The 13448-nt window shown below is 37.0% G+C and overlaps 1 protein-coding gene across 5 annotated transcripts in view; it reads right to left on the bottom strand.

The window, feature by feature from the left end:
- Positions 1-5549: 5549 nt before the first annotated feature.
- Positions 5550-13448, bottom strand: part of TTF1 (transcription termination factor 1) — a 38744-nt gene continuing 30845 nt past the window's right edge. For all 5 annotated transcript variants that reach the window (XR_011972241.1, XM_072632782.1, XM_072632784.1 and 2 more), the window contains one exon: positions 5550-6140. Coding sequence is in view for 4 of the 5 variants with exons in the window: in XM_072632782.1 (XP_072488883.1) it covers positions 5959-6140 (182 nt within the window). In the remaining variant the exon portion in view is untranslated. The remainder of the gene's footprint in view (positions 6141-13448) is intronic.

Here is a 13448-nt window from a genome sequence, read left to right on the forward strand (position 1 = left end):
CATTAAATAAAACTTCTTCCCGAATTCACAAATGGCCACATGGAGGTCTTGGGAAGCCACTTGTTTCTTACAATATGTAATTAGTCTGGAAAGGTAGGCTGGAGTCAGATTATGAATAGCTTAAATGATTATGAAAAATGCTAGAAGCACCATAGACAACAGTAAATGTCTTTTCCCAAAAAGCAAAGAAAATTAAGTCTGCAAACTATAGACCAGTGAAATTAACTCTCTTAAGGGGAAATTCTAGAATAAATCATTAAAAGATAGTTAGTGAACATCTAGAAAGGGAAGGAATAATTATAAAGAACCCCCATAGTTTCATCAAAAAGAGGTCATGTCAGATAGACTAGCCTCATTTCCTTTTTTGCCACGGTTACTAAATTGTTATAAGAGGGTAAGTGTGTGTGTGCGTTTATGAAAATTGTCTATTTAATTCTAGGCCTTGTCCATTGTCCAGCTTTTAAAGTGTGAAAAATGTGCTGATGAACTAAATCTAGGGCTTGTCCATACAACTGTGCATTATAGTTTGGACAGTAGGTATTCTTCAGTCACGGTATTTTTCTATGTTGAGAATGAGGTCAATTACTTGTTAGCGATTACAGATGTCATTTGGCTTGCTCTACACACTTCATTGGCTTTGGTTTTATGTCTTTTGTCTTCACATCACAACCATTTCCTCATTCCTACAGAACCCCACCATTGTACCAAAGAAAAACAATTAGATTGTGAGCTCCTTGAGGGCAGGGATTGTCTTTAGTCTTTCTTCTTAGTCCCAGTGTTTGGCATATAGTAGATGCTTAATAAGTGCTTATTGATTATTTAACAGAAATATCTGACAAGGCATATTCCAGTAATTCCCTACCTCTCCATTATGAAGGGGGTAGGGGATAGGGAGGGAATAAGCATTTATGTAGTACCTACTATATGCCAAGCACTGTGCTAAGCTTTTTACAAATATTATTTGATCCTCACAACAACCTTGCAAAGTACATACTGTTATCCCTGTTTTATAGTTGAAGAAACCAAGGCAGACAGACATTAAGTGACTTGCCCTGGTAAGTGACTTGGCACTACTGAGTGTCTGAGGTCAGATTTAAACTCCAGTCTTCTTGACTTCAGCTCTGGGCTCTATCTACTGTGCCGCCTGGCTACCTGTATTTTGAGGCTAGTTATATTTCATTATCTTCTTCTGAAACTATACTAGTTTTTCCATTATTCAAAATTCAACTTCCGTTTAGTGATTTTTCATTTACATTGTAGTCACTGCATATACATATTCTCTGTTCTGCACCTGTTCTTACAAATATCCCCACAATTCACTGAATTCTTCATATTTGGCATTTTTTATTGCACAATAATATTCTATTATATTCACATACCATAGTTGGTTTTTTTTTTAGCCATTATGCAATCAATGGGCATCCATTTGTTTATATACTTTCAAGAAAATTTTGATACACGTACTCAATTGAATCAGTATTCAGTTCATGGTGATTTTATGGGATCAGTGATTGATGTGAAGAACAGAGTTTAGATTAATAGGTATATTATTAGATTAAGAGTTATATATGCTAGGACCAAATACCCTCTTATGTATTAGTGATATTAATACATTAGTGATATCATTGTAGATTATAATATCATATGACTGTTACACAGAATTACATTACATTAACCCTAGAGATTGTCATTGAAGCGTCAAGACCCCTCAGTCCTATAAATCATTGTCACTGTTTCCTTTTGCCTACCACTTCCTTATTTCTGAGGATACCACTGACCAAAACACCAGATGTTTGATTTCCTGTGAGAATCTCTGCTGAGATGGCAAGTGGATTGCCTTTACTGAGAAAAATCTTCAGTTAGTAACCTGGAATTAATGATATAAAAATCTGCTCACAAAAAATTAATGTGCATTCCCCAAAACCAGTGATAGAGTTTTCCTTACTTGTTATGTTAACTGATCATGAAATTGTACTAGCTCATTCTATTTTTAGTGTACTCAATATGTATAAATACTGACCACTCTCAAGCAGTGAGCACCCTTGGCCATGAGGAAGGTCTTGGATCTTAATTGCTTAGGGATCGTTGGTCTCCCTAAATAAAGTTGATCATTGGTCATATCTCAATTGCCCACTTTTGCTGATTGGAAATTTTGTAGCTCACAATATAATAGTAAAATACCATGGTGTATTGCGAAGCAACCCTATTTGTTGCAGCTTAATTTAGTTTTAGTTCAGATTGGTTCAGAAATGAGTCTCAAGTTTGAGATATGTGTATATATATATATGTATATATATATACATATATAGTACTAATATTTAATAATAATAATGATGATGATGATGATGATAAAGGTCTCAATCAGTAAGTTCCAATAGTTGTCACCATCAGTAGATCTCAATAGTTATGCCACAATTACTAGGTCTCAATAGGTATGTCATAATCAATAAGTATCCAATATTACCACAATTGATCAGCACCAACAGGGAAATTATATACATCTGGATCATGTGACTGGGGAGTCCCAGGTCAGCCTCCAGAGTCCCAATGAGAAGGTCTTAACGCATCTGTACCCATGGGGCAGGGGGGGGAAATGACGACGACAACACTCCTGAAGATAGCTCAGGACTTTTAGTAGTTCCTTCTAACCAAGAAGGCATTTTGCCTGTGCAAACAATGTATGATTGGTGGGAAAGAAGCTGTTATCAAAACATCCTTGACAGGTCTGATTCCTGGAGGGGTGGCCAGTCCTCCTGGGTAGCTGACATCATAAACAGTCCTTCAATGTCTAGAAAGGAATAAGATTAGTTAAGAGTCAGATTGCAGGCATACTGAGTGAGGTCAGAATGTTCTAAATGAATTTATGCGTTACACATGATCTTTGGAGAATTAAAATTGCAGGTGACCAGAGGGATTGGAGAGACACATCATGGTATATTCACCATCCTGGAGACTCTTAAAAGTAAGGGAACATCCCTAACACATGTCAGAGATGGGATTTTTCCTGCATAAAAGAATGGTAAGCTTTCAATGGATTTGCCATATTACCATCCCCAAACTGGAAATAGACTTGGAGAACCACAACATCCCTCTTCTCTCTAGCTGGGATTTATTATATTCAATAATAAATTTCATTGAGATATATAAACCTTGAGTATGAGTTTTATCTTTTTTTCCTCATTTGTGCAGCTATTGATTTACAGGTAATCATCCATTTGGAGACTTTTGCCTCCAAATATAGGACAAGGAGAAACTTTTTCATTTTGAAATTTTTTGGATATTTCTTTCCAAAATATCTAGAAATGTCTCATATGTGACATCTGTGGGTATATACAGTTATTAGAAACTGAGTGGGTTATCATTAGGGAGGGAGTAGGATTATAACCTCTCTGGTTCCGTAACTCAGATGAGCCATTTGGGATAATAAAGTGCTTAGACAAATAGGTACTGGCTTAGGAGAGGAGGGTCAGTTTCTTTGCCTGTACTTATTAAATTTTCTGTTGTTTTTGTTTAAAAAAAAAAAAAGGAAACTGTTGTCTGAGGGCTTCTGTAGCTTTTGGAGAGTGAGTTCATGACAGTGAAAGAAGTTGGGAGATAAAATATCATCTATAGAGATGGAAGACTTGAGTTCAAATGTAGTCTCAGACACTTAATACCTGTGTGACTCTAGGCAAATTACTTAACATCTGTCTGCCTCAATTTCTTCAGCTACACTGGGGAGAACAGCATCTACCTCCCAGGGTGGCTGCGATGATCAATGAATTATCAGTAAAAAGCTTAGCACAGGACCTGGTACATAGTAGGCATTTAATAGATACTTACTTTCTTCCTCTTCCCTTAATGCTTCCCCTCCACATCCCCTCCCCGCCAATCATTTGCAGACTTTAGACCATATTCTACGTGCTTTTCTGTTGTTATTGTACTTGCTAAGCTTCTTATAGTACTGGGTTTTTTTTAAGATGAAAAGAGTTAGGCAGACTTAAAAGACCAAACCTTGAAGAACACTTAACAGAATGCTAATAGAAGAACAATTCCATGTCATAAAAACTCCTGCCTCCCTTTCTGGATATGAATCTGCTTCACAAATTCTCTATTCCACCTAAACTGGTCATTCAACATAGCATTCCACCTTCCAGCTCTGTGGCACTGAACAGACTTGGAATGCACATTCTCCTCACTTGTGTGTCTCTTAGAATCCATAGCTTCCTTCAAATCTTAATTCAGATACTACTTCCTATAGGAAGCTTGTTCTGAGTTCTCTTATTGGTGGCTGAGCCCTTAAATTGTGTTGTATTGAATGTTGTCTCTTGACCCTTCCTTCCCCACTGACCCAGTATAAGCCCTTAGAAGGTAGAAAATATTATGTATATGCTTTGCCAACAACTAGCAAAGTACTTTGTAAAGAGGTGAAGATGTATATGCATTACTGGAGGAAATACTCCTCTGATCGGTAAGATCAGAGCCATCTGTGTGCTGGAAAATTAAAAGGAGGCAATCCAAGAAGAGTAAAACCTGAATAGGTAGGTTGCCCTATCATATATATAGGAAGCCAGATGTACACAGGGACAGCATTCAGGAAGATGGGGTGGATTGATGCCTGTGGGTGTCGTGGAGAATGGGATATGGTTTACTCAGTATGAAATTCTATATGCAGAAAGTGGGTGGAAATTAGGTAATGTACATGCAGAAGGTCTGCTGCTAATCACTTTTCACCACCTGGTTCCAATCCCATTTTCCAACCTTATTATATATTACTCCCCTTTGTACACAATTCAGTCGGTTCAAACTGGCAAGTAGCAGATCACAGAGAACAGTCTAGTGGTTCTCAATCTTACCCACAAGGGTAAGTTCATGAGCCCCGGACTCTCCAGTGTGAGCAGCCTCAGGAAGTAGGCAGTAGGCAGAAGGAACAGAGAGGGCCTGGGATTTTGGAATTTCTCCTATAGGGGTAAGAATAGGGTGGAGGGGGCATTGGAAGAATGGCTGTTTCCTTGGAGGCACCCTGGTGAGGTACTGCCAGCCGAAGCTGGGGAGGAGAGATGTATGAATTGGATTAAATGGCCGCTGAAGTCCATTCCAATTCTCAGAATGTGTGATTTTCTAATATTTAAATTACTGCCCTTCAAGGATGTATGTGTATGTGTGTGTGTATGTATAGAGACATATTTATAGAACCCTATAAAGGTACATAAGGAAGTACACAAAGAAGCAAATGAAATAATCTCTAACAGTTCTCCTTATATCAAGCACACATGCACTTTCATTACAAGATTAAAAATCTTGATCTAATAGATTTTATATTTGTTTCATTAACTATAATGAAACGTACAAGGAACCATCTATACATTTGAAAAAAACTGAAGATATTGTTCAACTTGTTAGCAGTAGAAACTGGTCACATTCCATTTGTGAGAGATATCTAATTTAAAACAATACAAAAAGTATTTTCATGATAACCTAAGATACAAATATATCAAACTATTTAATAATCTAAACAAGACTTTTTAGTAAAAAGGCACTTTATCAGAATGAAATAAAGACACCAAACAATAGGTAAAAAATCATTTTATAAAGCTAACAATGGACAAGTTTACAAAGTATGTTCTCAACAACAACTCTGGGAGGTAGGGAGTGCAAGTATTCTTATTCTCTTTTTACACATGAGGAAATTAAGCCTGGTTACAAAGCTTCATTATATTGCCTCAGTAATGTTACCTTACCTCTTGGAGCCCCAGTTTCTCCACCTGTAAAATGAGAGAATTAGGAGACACTTTAAATGTCTCTTCTACTTCGAAATTCTAATGATGTTAAAGGCAGAATTAAACAGACAACCCCTCCTCCCACCCTTCTCTGGCCATTATCCATTCTTCACAATTCTGATGACAATTTTGAAAAAGACTGTATGAGCGGTGCAATAAATTAAAAAACATAAAAAAGAAACTTGGGTGTGACCCTAGTTTAGCTGCTTTCTTGTCTATCTTCTTCTTCACTCTCACTTTCACAAAAAAAGATGTCCTTGAATCGAAACGACTGCCTTGGCACCTCAGGCTCCTGGACCGTTGTGCCTTCCTTCTCTAGCTTCCTCTTTAGCCTCTGTTCCAGTAATGGGCGGCTGGTCTCATAGAGGTAGTCTATGATTTCTAAAGAGGAATAAAATTTCAGTTTAGTCATTTAATCCTTTAATCCCTATCTGCCTTAGTATCCTCTTCTGTAAAAAGGGGATAATAGTAGCACCTACCTCTCAGGATAATATTTGCAAATGCTTTGCAAACCTTAAATTACTGTATAAATGTTGACTACTGTTATTATATGAAAGCTTATAATTCCAAGTCAATTCTATATTAAATTCAAAGGGATATCAGTGTCTCTAGGTTCCAAATGGTGCATACAACCAAAGTTTAAGAGAGTCTGGATTCAGATCACTCTGGATGTATTTTACAGTACACCAAGCTAACTGGGTGCTGGCTCCCTCCACCAGTACAAACTCCTCCATGCTTTCTCAGCCTCTGGTCATTTGTTTATATCTGTTTTTTTCATAGAACCATAAACACAGATGTAGAGCTGGAAGGGACCTCAGGAGTCCCCAGTTCAACCCTCTCATTTTACAGGTGAGCAAACTGCAGCCCTGAGATGTCAGACGATTTGTCCAAGGCCACACAGGTGCTAAATGGCAGATAAGGGACGTCAGTCTGGGACTGACTCCAAGTCTAGTGCTCTCTCTGACAGTAACTGGGTGCTTTGCATAGATCTTCCACAGGGAGTCTACTCAGCATGATGAAGACCTTCCTCTCTATCTTTTAATTGTTTTAAGTACTATATTCAATGAGACATTAATGAAGAGTTTAAAAAATGTTACAGTCAATTCATGTTAAATAAAACCTGTATCAGGTGGTAGGGGATTTAAGTATAAATCAGTGACTGATTTTCAAACTCAAATGAGTGTTGTTCTCCAAGCACTATACTCTCATCATTGTAATATTCATATGAAATGGCCATAAAGTACTATGACTGATTTTTATAACAAACATTCCATTCCAGCATGTGTATTTAAATGAATATTATTCTTCAAAACAGTTACATTGGAAAATCATAGTTATTGGAATCATTTCAATTGTACTAAAAAACACTGTTGTAACACCTTCATAGAAAGGGTTATACATACCTAGGCTACCAGATGAGAAAAGTCAGTATTATTCGTTTATAGTCACATTATTAAAAAAAACCAAAAAAACAACCAGAGCCAGACTTGGCTCCTAATGCCTTTTGGCCATTTCCAAAAACCAAATCTACCCTCAAAGCATAAAAGTTTGCCATAAATGAGGATAAATATGTGAATATATCTAGAAAAGAACTCTAAAAATGTTTTGGGTGATGGCAGCATTACTAGAAAAAATGATACAGTTTTCAAGGTAACTATTCTGAAGGAAAATATCCATTTAGATATCTAAGCATAGGTATTTTCATTTAAAAGAAAAATCCAGTGCATTACTTTGTAGTCATCCCTCAAAACTACTAATACTGTAATGAAACCAGTCATGTCTCAGCAGAAAGTGGTCAAAAGATATAAACAAACAGTTCTCAACAAAAAAAGTGCAAACTATTAATAACCACATGAAAGGAAACTCCACTTACTAATAATAAGAGAAAAACAAATCAAAACAATCTTGATGTTTTACCTCACATGCAGAAAACTGGCAAAAATGACAAAAGATGGTGTAGTTGTGAATCAGTACAACAATTATGAAAAGCAATTTGGAGTTCTGTAGATACAGTGACGAAAATGTCCATGCCCTTTGACCAGAGATCCACATTGGGTTTATAGCCCAAGAAGACCACTGGTAAGAAGAAATTCCTCATACACACCTAATACTTATAGCAGTACTTTTTGTCACAGCAAAGAATAGGAAGCAAAGTACATACAGGCAAAGAAACGAAACCATCGATGATATGATAGTTTATTTAGTGATCCCTGGAAAGTCAACAAAAAAGCTATTTGAAGTAATGAACAACTTTAACAAAATTACAGGATATAAAATAAGCCCACATAAATCATCACTATTTCTGTATATTACCAACAAAGCCCAGAAGGAAGACATAGAGAAAAAGAAATTCCATTTAAAATAACTACAGGCAGTTTAAAATACTTAGGAGTTTATCTGCCAACACACACACAGAGGAACTTTCTGAACAAGATTACAAAACACTCTTCACATAAATACAGAGCTACATTGAGAAATATTAATAGCTCATAGATAGGCTGAATCAATAAACATGACTATACTACCTAATTAACTTGTCAATTCAGTGCCACTACAATCACACTACCAAAGAATTATTTTACACATCTAGAAAAAATTAACAATTTATATGGAGGAACAAAAGGTTGAGAAGATCAAAGGAATCAATAAAAAAATGAGAAAGAAGAGGGCCTAGTAGTACCAGATCTCAAACTCTGCTACCAAATTGTAATTGTCAAAGGCTGATAGATTAATCAGTAGAATAGATTAGGTTACACAATAAGCAGAAGCCAAATGAGTACAGTAATCTACTGTCTGATAAGTCCCCAAATCCCAGCTTTTGGAACAAGAACTCACTATTTAACAAAAACTGCTGGACAACCTGGTGAACAGTATGGCAGAAACTAGGTAGAGACCAATGCACCATATACCAAGATAAGACCAAAATAGGTATATGATTTAGATATGAAGGGTGATATAATAAGGAAATTAATAGAGCATGAAAGAAATTAGTGGTCAGAGATATGGACAGGAGAAGAGTTTAAGATGAAACAAGAAATCAAGAAATTTGTGGGAGGTAAAAAGGGTAAATTTGATTATATAAATGCAATTTTGTAAATAAAACTCATGCAGCTAAAATTAGAAGGAAATAGAGGGGGGAGGGAAACTACAGCAAGTTTCTCTGACAAAAGTCTCATTTCTAAGATATATAAAAGAATTGAATAAAATTTCTGAGAATAAGTGCCACTCCTCAATCACTAAATGATCAAAGAGGAAGAAAAATCCAACTTATCAATAGCCACTGAAAAACATGCCCTAAACACACTAATAGAGAAATGAAAATTAAAGGAACTCTGAGGTAGCACCATCAGACTGGGTAAGTTGATAAAAAAGGAAAATGACAAATGTTGAAGAGGATGTAGGAAAACAGGTATACTAAGGCACTGTTTAACTATTCTGAAAAGCAATTTGGAACTATGCCCAAAAAGCTAATAAACTATGCATACCCTTTGATCCAGCAATACTACTAATCTATATCCTAAAGAAATCAAAGACTGAAGAAAAGGCTCCATATACACAAAAATATTTGTAGCAGCTCTTTCTGGAAACTTAATTGGATTGGAAACTTAACAGGATATCTGTCAACTGTGGAACGGTTGAACAAGTTATAGTACACAAATGCAACAGAATACTATCGTGTGCTAAGAAATGATGACAGGGATGGTTTCGGAAAAATCTAGGAAGACTTGTATGAATCAATGTAAAATGAAATAAGCAGAAACAGGAGAACAACTTACACAGTAACAGTGACATTGTCAAGATAATCACCTTTGAAAGGAACTCTGACCAACATAACAACCAAGCAAAATTCCAAAGGACTTATGATAAAACATACTAGCCACAATTCCAGAGAGAGAGCTGATAGACTCAGAATGCAGATTTCTTCTCTTTCTCTTCTGGGGAACATGGCTAATTTGAAAATTTCTTTTGTATTAATATATATTTGTAATAGATTTTGTTTTTTTTTGCCTTCTCAAAAGCAGGGAAGAGGGAGAGGGGAGGGAGAAAATTCAGAACTAAAAATAAAATTGAATTAAAACAAAATTAATACCTATTGATTGGGGAAAGGCTAAACAAATTGTGGTATATGAATAAAATGGACTATTTCTGGTCTATAAGAAATGACAAATGTGATGAATACAGAGAAGCATGGAAAGATCTACATGAAATGATGCAGGACAAAGAAAACAAGAGTCAAGAAAACAGGACACACAATGATATAACAATGTAAACAATGCAAATGGAAAGAACCACACATATGCAAAGGTTAAAAGTAAATGCTGCCAAATTATAAAAAAATGAGCATGATTCAAAAAGATACAGGGAGATCCCTCCACATCCCCCCCTGTTGCAGAGATGGGAATTTCACAAGTGTCATATACGGCACATATTTTACAGACTTAAAAAAAAAAATCCTGATCAGTTGTGCTGATTTTTATCTCTTTTCTTTAAAATATACATTTGTCACGTGGGATGTCTTTCCAGGGATGGAGGGGGAAGGATACTAGGGGGAAGTGATGATGTAAACAAATAAAAGATATCAATAAAAATGCATTTTAAAAATATGGTAAGAAGTCTTTTCATAGAATACCTAGAGGAACTTCAGAAAGGGACCAGCACTGATGGAGTTAAGTTAACCTAGAAGGAATTATCATTAGAGGTCATCCTAACTGCTTATGTCTGGATCTTCTTTTCACCAAGAAATCCTCTTTTCATCACAGAGTTCACATCAGGAATAACAAGGACCACTGGGTACAGCTAGACAGGTGAACTAGAAAGAGAATTACTTGATTCTTAATTTGCTGCTACACTGTACAGTAAGGAAAATGGTTTTTAGAATCTTTTCAGTTTCATATAATCAGCTATCCATTTTATCTTCTGCACTGCCTCTATTCCTGGTTTGGTTAAGAACACATATCCTACTGACAGCTATGAGAGGTATACGATTTGCTTTCTTCTAAGATTTTTTTTTTTAGTATGGGCTTTAATATTAAGGTCACATATTTCATTTGTAATCTATACTGGAATATGGTACAGGATGATTTTTAAAATATAAAGGACAGAGAGAATAAACAACATGGAAAAAGAACTGTAGCGTAAGTCAGGTAATGAGATAGTGAGAACATTATTTATAGAGATTCAAAGGAACCCAAGGTTCTAGTTCTAGCCCCAACCAAATCATACCCTCAGGGTGCTAGAACTTGCAGATGTGATCTTTGACAAATTTTAGAGCAAAAGAAATGTGCAAATGGTCTGGAAATAAGCAAAAATGATTCCATTTTCAAATGGGACATGGAGTACAGTCTCAAAACTAGAGACCAATTAAGTGGATCTTTCTTCTTTTTTTTTTGGCTTGGAATGTTTAGCCTGAAAAAAAAAATACAGAGGAAACTAAAGGGAAGTGTGATGTCTGTTACTTACTATAAAAAGGAATTGTACATAGAAAGAGGAATTGATTTCTGTCTCGCTCCAAAAAGGCCAAATTAGGGACATTCTTATAGAAACATCCCAAGAGTAAAATCATAGAGTCATAGGCAGATTTCTGACCAGTGTAAGAAAACACTAACTGGAGCTGTCCAATAGTATGACAAGTTGCCTGCATCACGAAACACTAGCATTCAGAGACAGGAAGATCAGCTGTTAGGAACACTAGGAAAGGATGCTTACATTTGATGAGAGGTGGGACTACATGACACCTATGGTACTTTGAATTCTAAAAGCCTATGTTCCTGTATGCCTTTTGTTAGTTAATATGTTAGGGTTCTGGGTTCTCCCAGGGAGATGTCTACTATGACTGTTTCTTTATTTAAGTAAATTATGTAAATATGAAATACCAACTGCTTCTCTTTTACCCAGGAACCCTGGGGGGGTCTTCCCCTCCCAGTCTGATTTTTTTTTGGATTAAAGAAGTCATCCTGAGTGGCTACTTAAAGATGCCTATTCATTCAATGGGTATATCTCACTCAAAATGAAAATGTGATAGGACATTAGCCTAAAAGGGCCAGGGTCTCACATGGCATCCTGGGCTATCTCCATTCGTCCTGATGGAAACATCAGGCCACTGGACCCAGATGGCTCTAGAGAAGTGAGGTTGGTGAACTTGCACAGCCCTCCCTCACTCAAAGTCAACTGCAAGTCATGTCATCATCTTGATGTCATGATCCTCCTCTTTGGGAATGAAGGACAAACACAACCTGTGAGTAAGTAGCACCTGCTCTCCTCTCCTGGGATGCTCTATCAAGGGAAAGGTACACTTCCATGGCCAAAAGTTGCCTTTTTTCTTTTGGGTTTACTGGCTAGATTTCTTGCTCAAAGACCAAGATTTAAACCCAGCTCACTCTGGAGCTTATAGACTGGACAACAGGTTCCTGTCTACCTAGCAGAGTGAATGTGAATACTAAATAGTAATTATTTCTCTTTTGCCCAGGAACCCTGGGATTCTTCCCCTCCCAGTTAGATTTTTTTTTTTTTTTGGATAACAGGGGCCATCCCTTGAGCGGATACTTAAAGATGCCTATTCATTGAATAGGTGTATCTCACTCAAAGTGAGAATATGATAGGACTTTAGTTTAAAGGGGCCAGCATCTCACACTACATCCTGGGCTGATGAATATCAGGCCACTGGACCCAGATGGCTTTGGAGAAGAAAGCGAGGTTGGTGACCTTGCACAGTCCTCCCTCACTCAAATCAAAGTTAATTGCAAGTCATGTCATCATTTTCATATCATGGTCCTCTTCGAGAACAAAGGACAAACACAATATTAAGTACAGCTTATTAGAGTTTTTTTGTTCTGTTTTTATTTTTCATATTGTTACTTTATTTTTTAGTAAATTTATTTTTCAGTTCTAATTTCTCTCCTTCCCTCTATCTCTTCCTCAACCTTGTGAGAAGTAAAGAAATGATACCTATTATGCATATGAAGTCATGCAAAACATTTCCATATTAGTCCTGCTACAAAAAAAAAGTGAAAAAATTATGCTCCAATCTGTATTTGAGTTCATCCATTCTCTCTCTGGAGGTACTCAGCATTTTTCATAGCCATGGATCAGTCTTGATCACAGTAGCTAAGTCTTTCACAGTTGATTATTGTTACAATTTTGCTATTACTGTGCACAATGTTCTCCTAGTTCATGACCCAAAGGACACAGAAAGATGCCTAGTGGGTATAGTTAAACTGCAGCAAGTTAAATGATTTGCATTCGAGAAGTGTCATAAAAGACCTCACTGAGGATGTATAGATGTATAAAACGCTGCTTCAGATGGCAGAGTAGAAGGACGAACCTGCTCTAGCTCTACCCTCATAGCCCATAAAACACCTGTAAAAAATGACTCCAAACAAATTCTAGAGCAGCAGAAGGCACAAAACGACAGAGTGAAAGAGATTTCCAGCCCAAGACAGCCTGGAAGGCCGACAGGAAAGGTGTATTGCACTGGGCTTGGAGCAGAGCACAGCCCAGCCTTGGCCACACAGTGTGGCAGGGATAGGACTGGAGCAGGCTTCAGGGTGTGGAATCATGGGCAGCAGCTGTGGTTCCCAGATTTCTCAACCCACAAACGCCAAACACAGTTTCAAAGATCAGTAAGAAAGCTCTTTCACCTGAGTGAGAAGGGAGCAGGGTTCGGGCCTAGCCCCAGCCTCAAGGCAGCAG

The sequence above is a fragment of the Notamacropus eugenii genome, chromosome 1 (genome assembly GCF_028372415.1).
Source record: "Notamacropus eugenii isolate mMacEug1 chromosome 1, mMacEug1.pri_v2, whole genome shotgun sequence".
NCBI lineage: Eukaryota > Metazoa > Chordata > Mammalia > Diprotodontia > Macropodidae > Notamacropus > Notamacropus eugenii.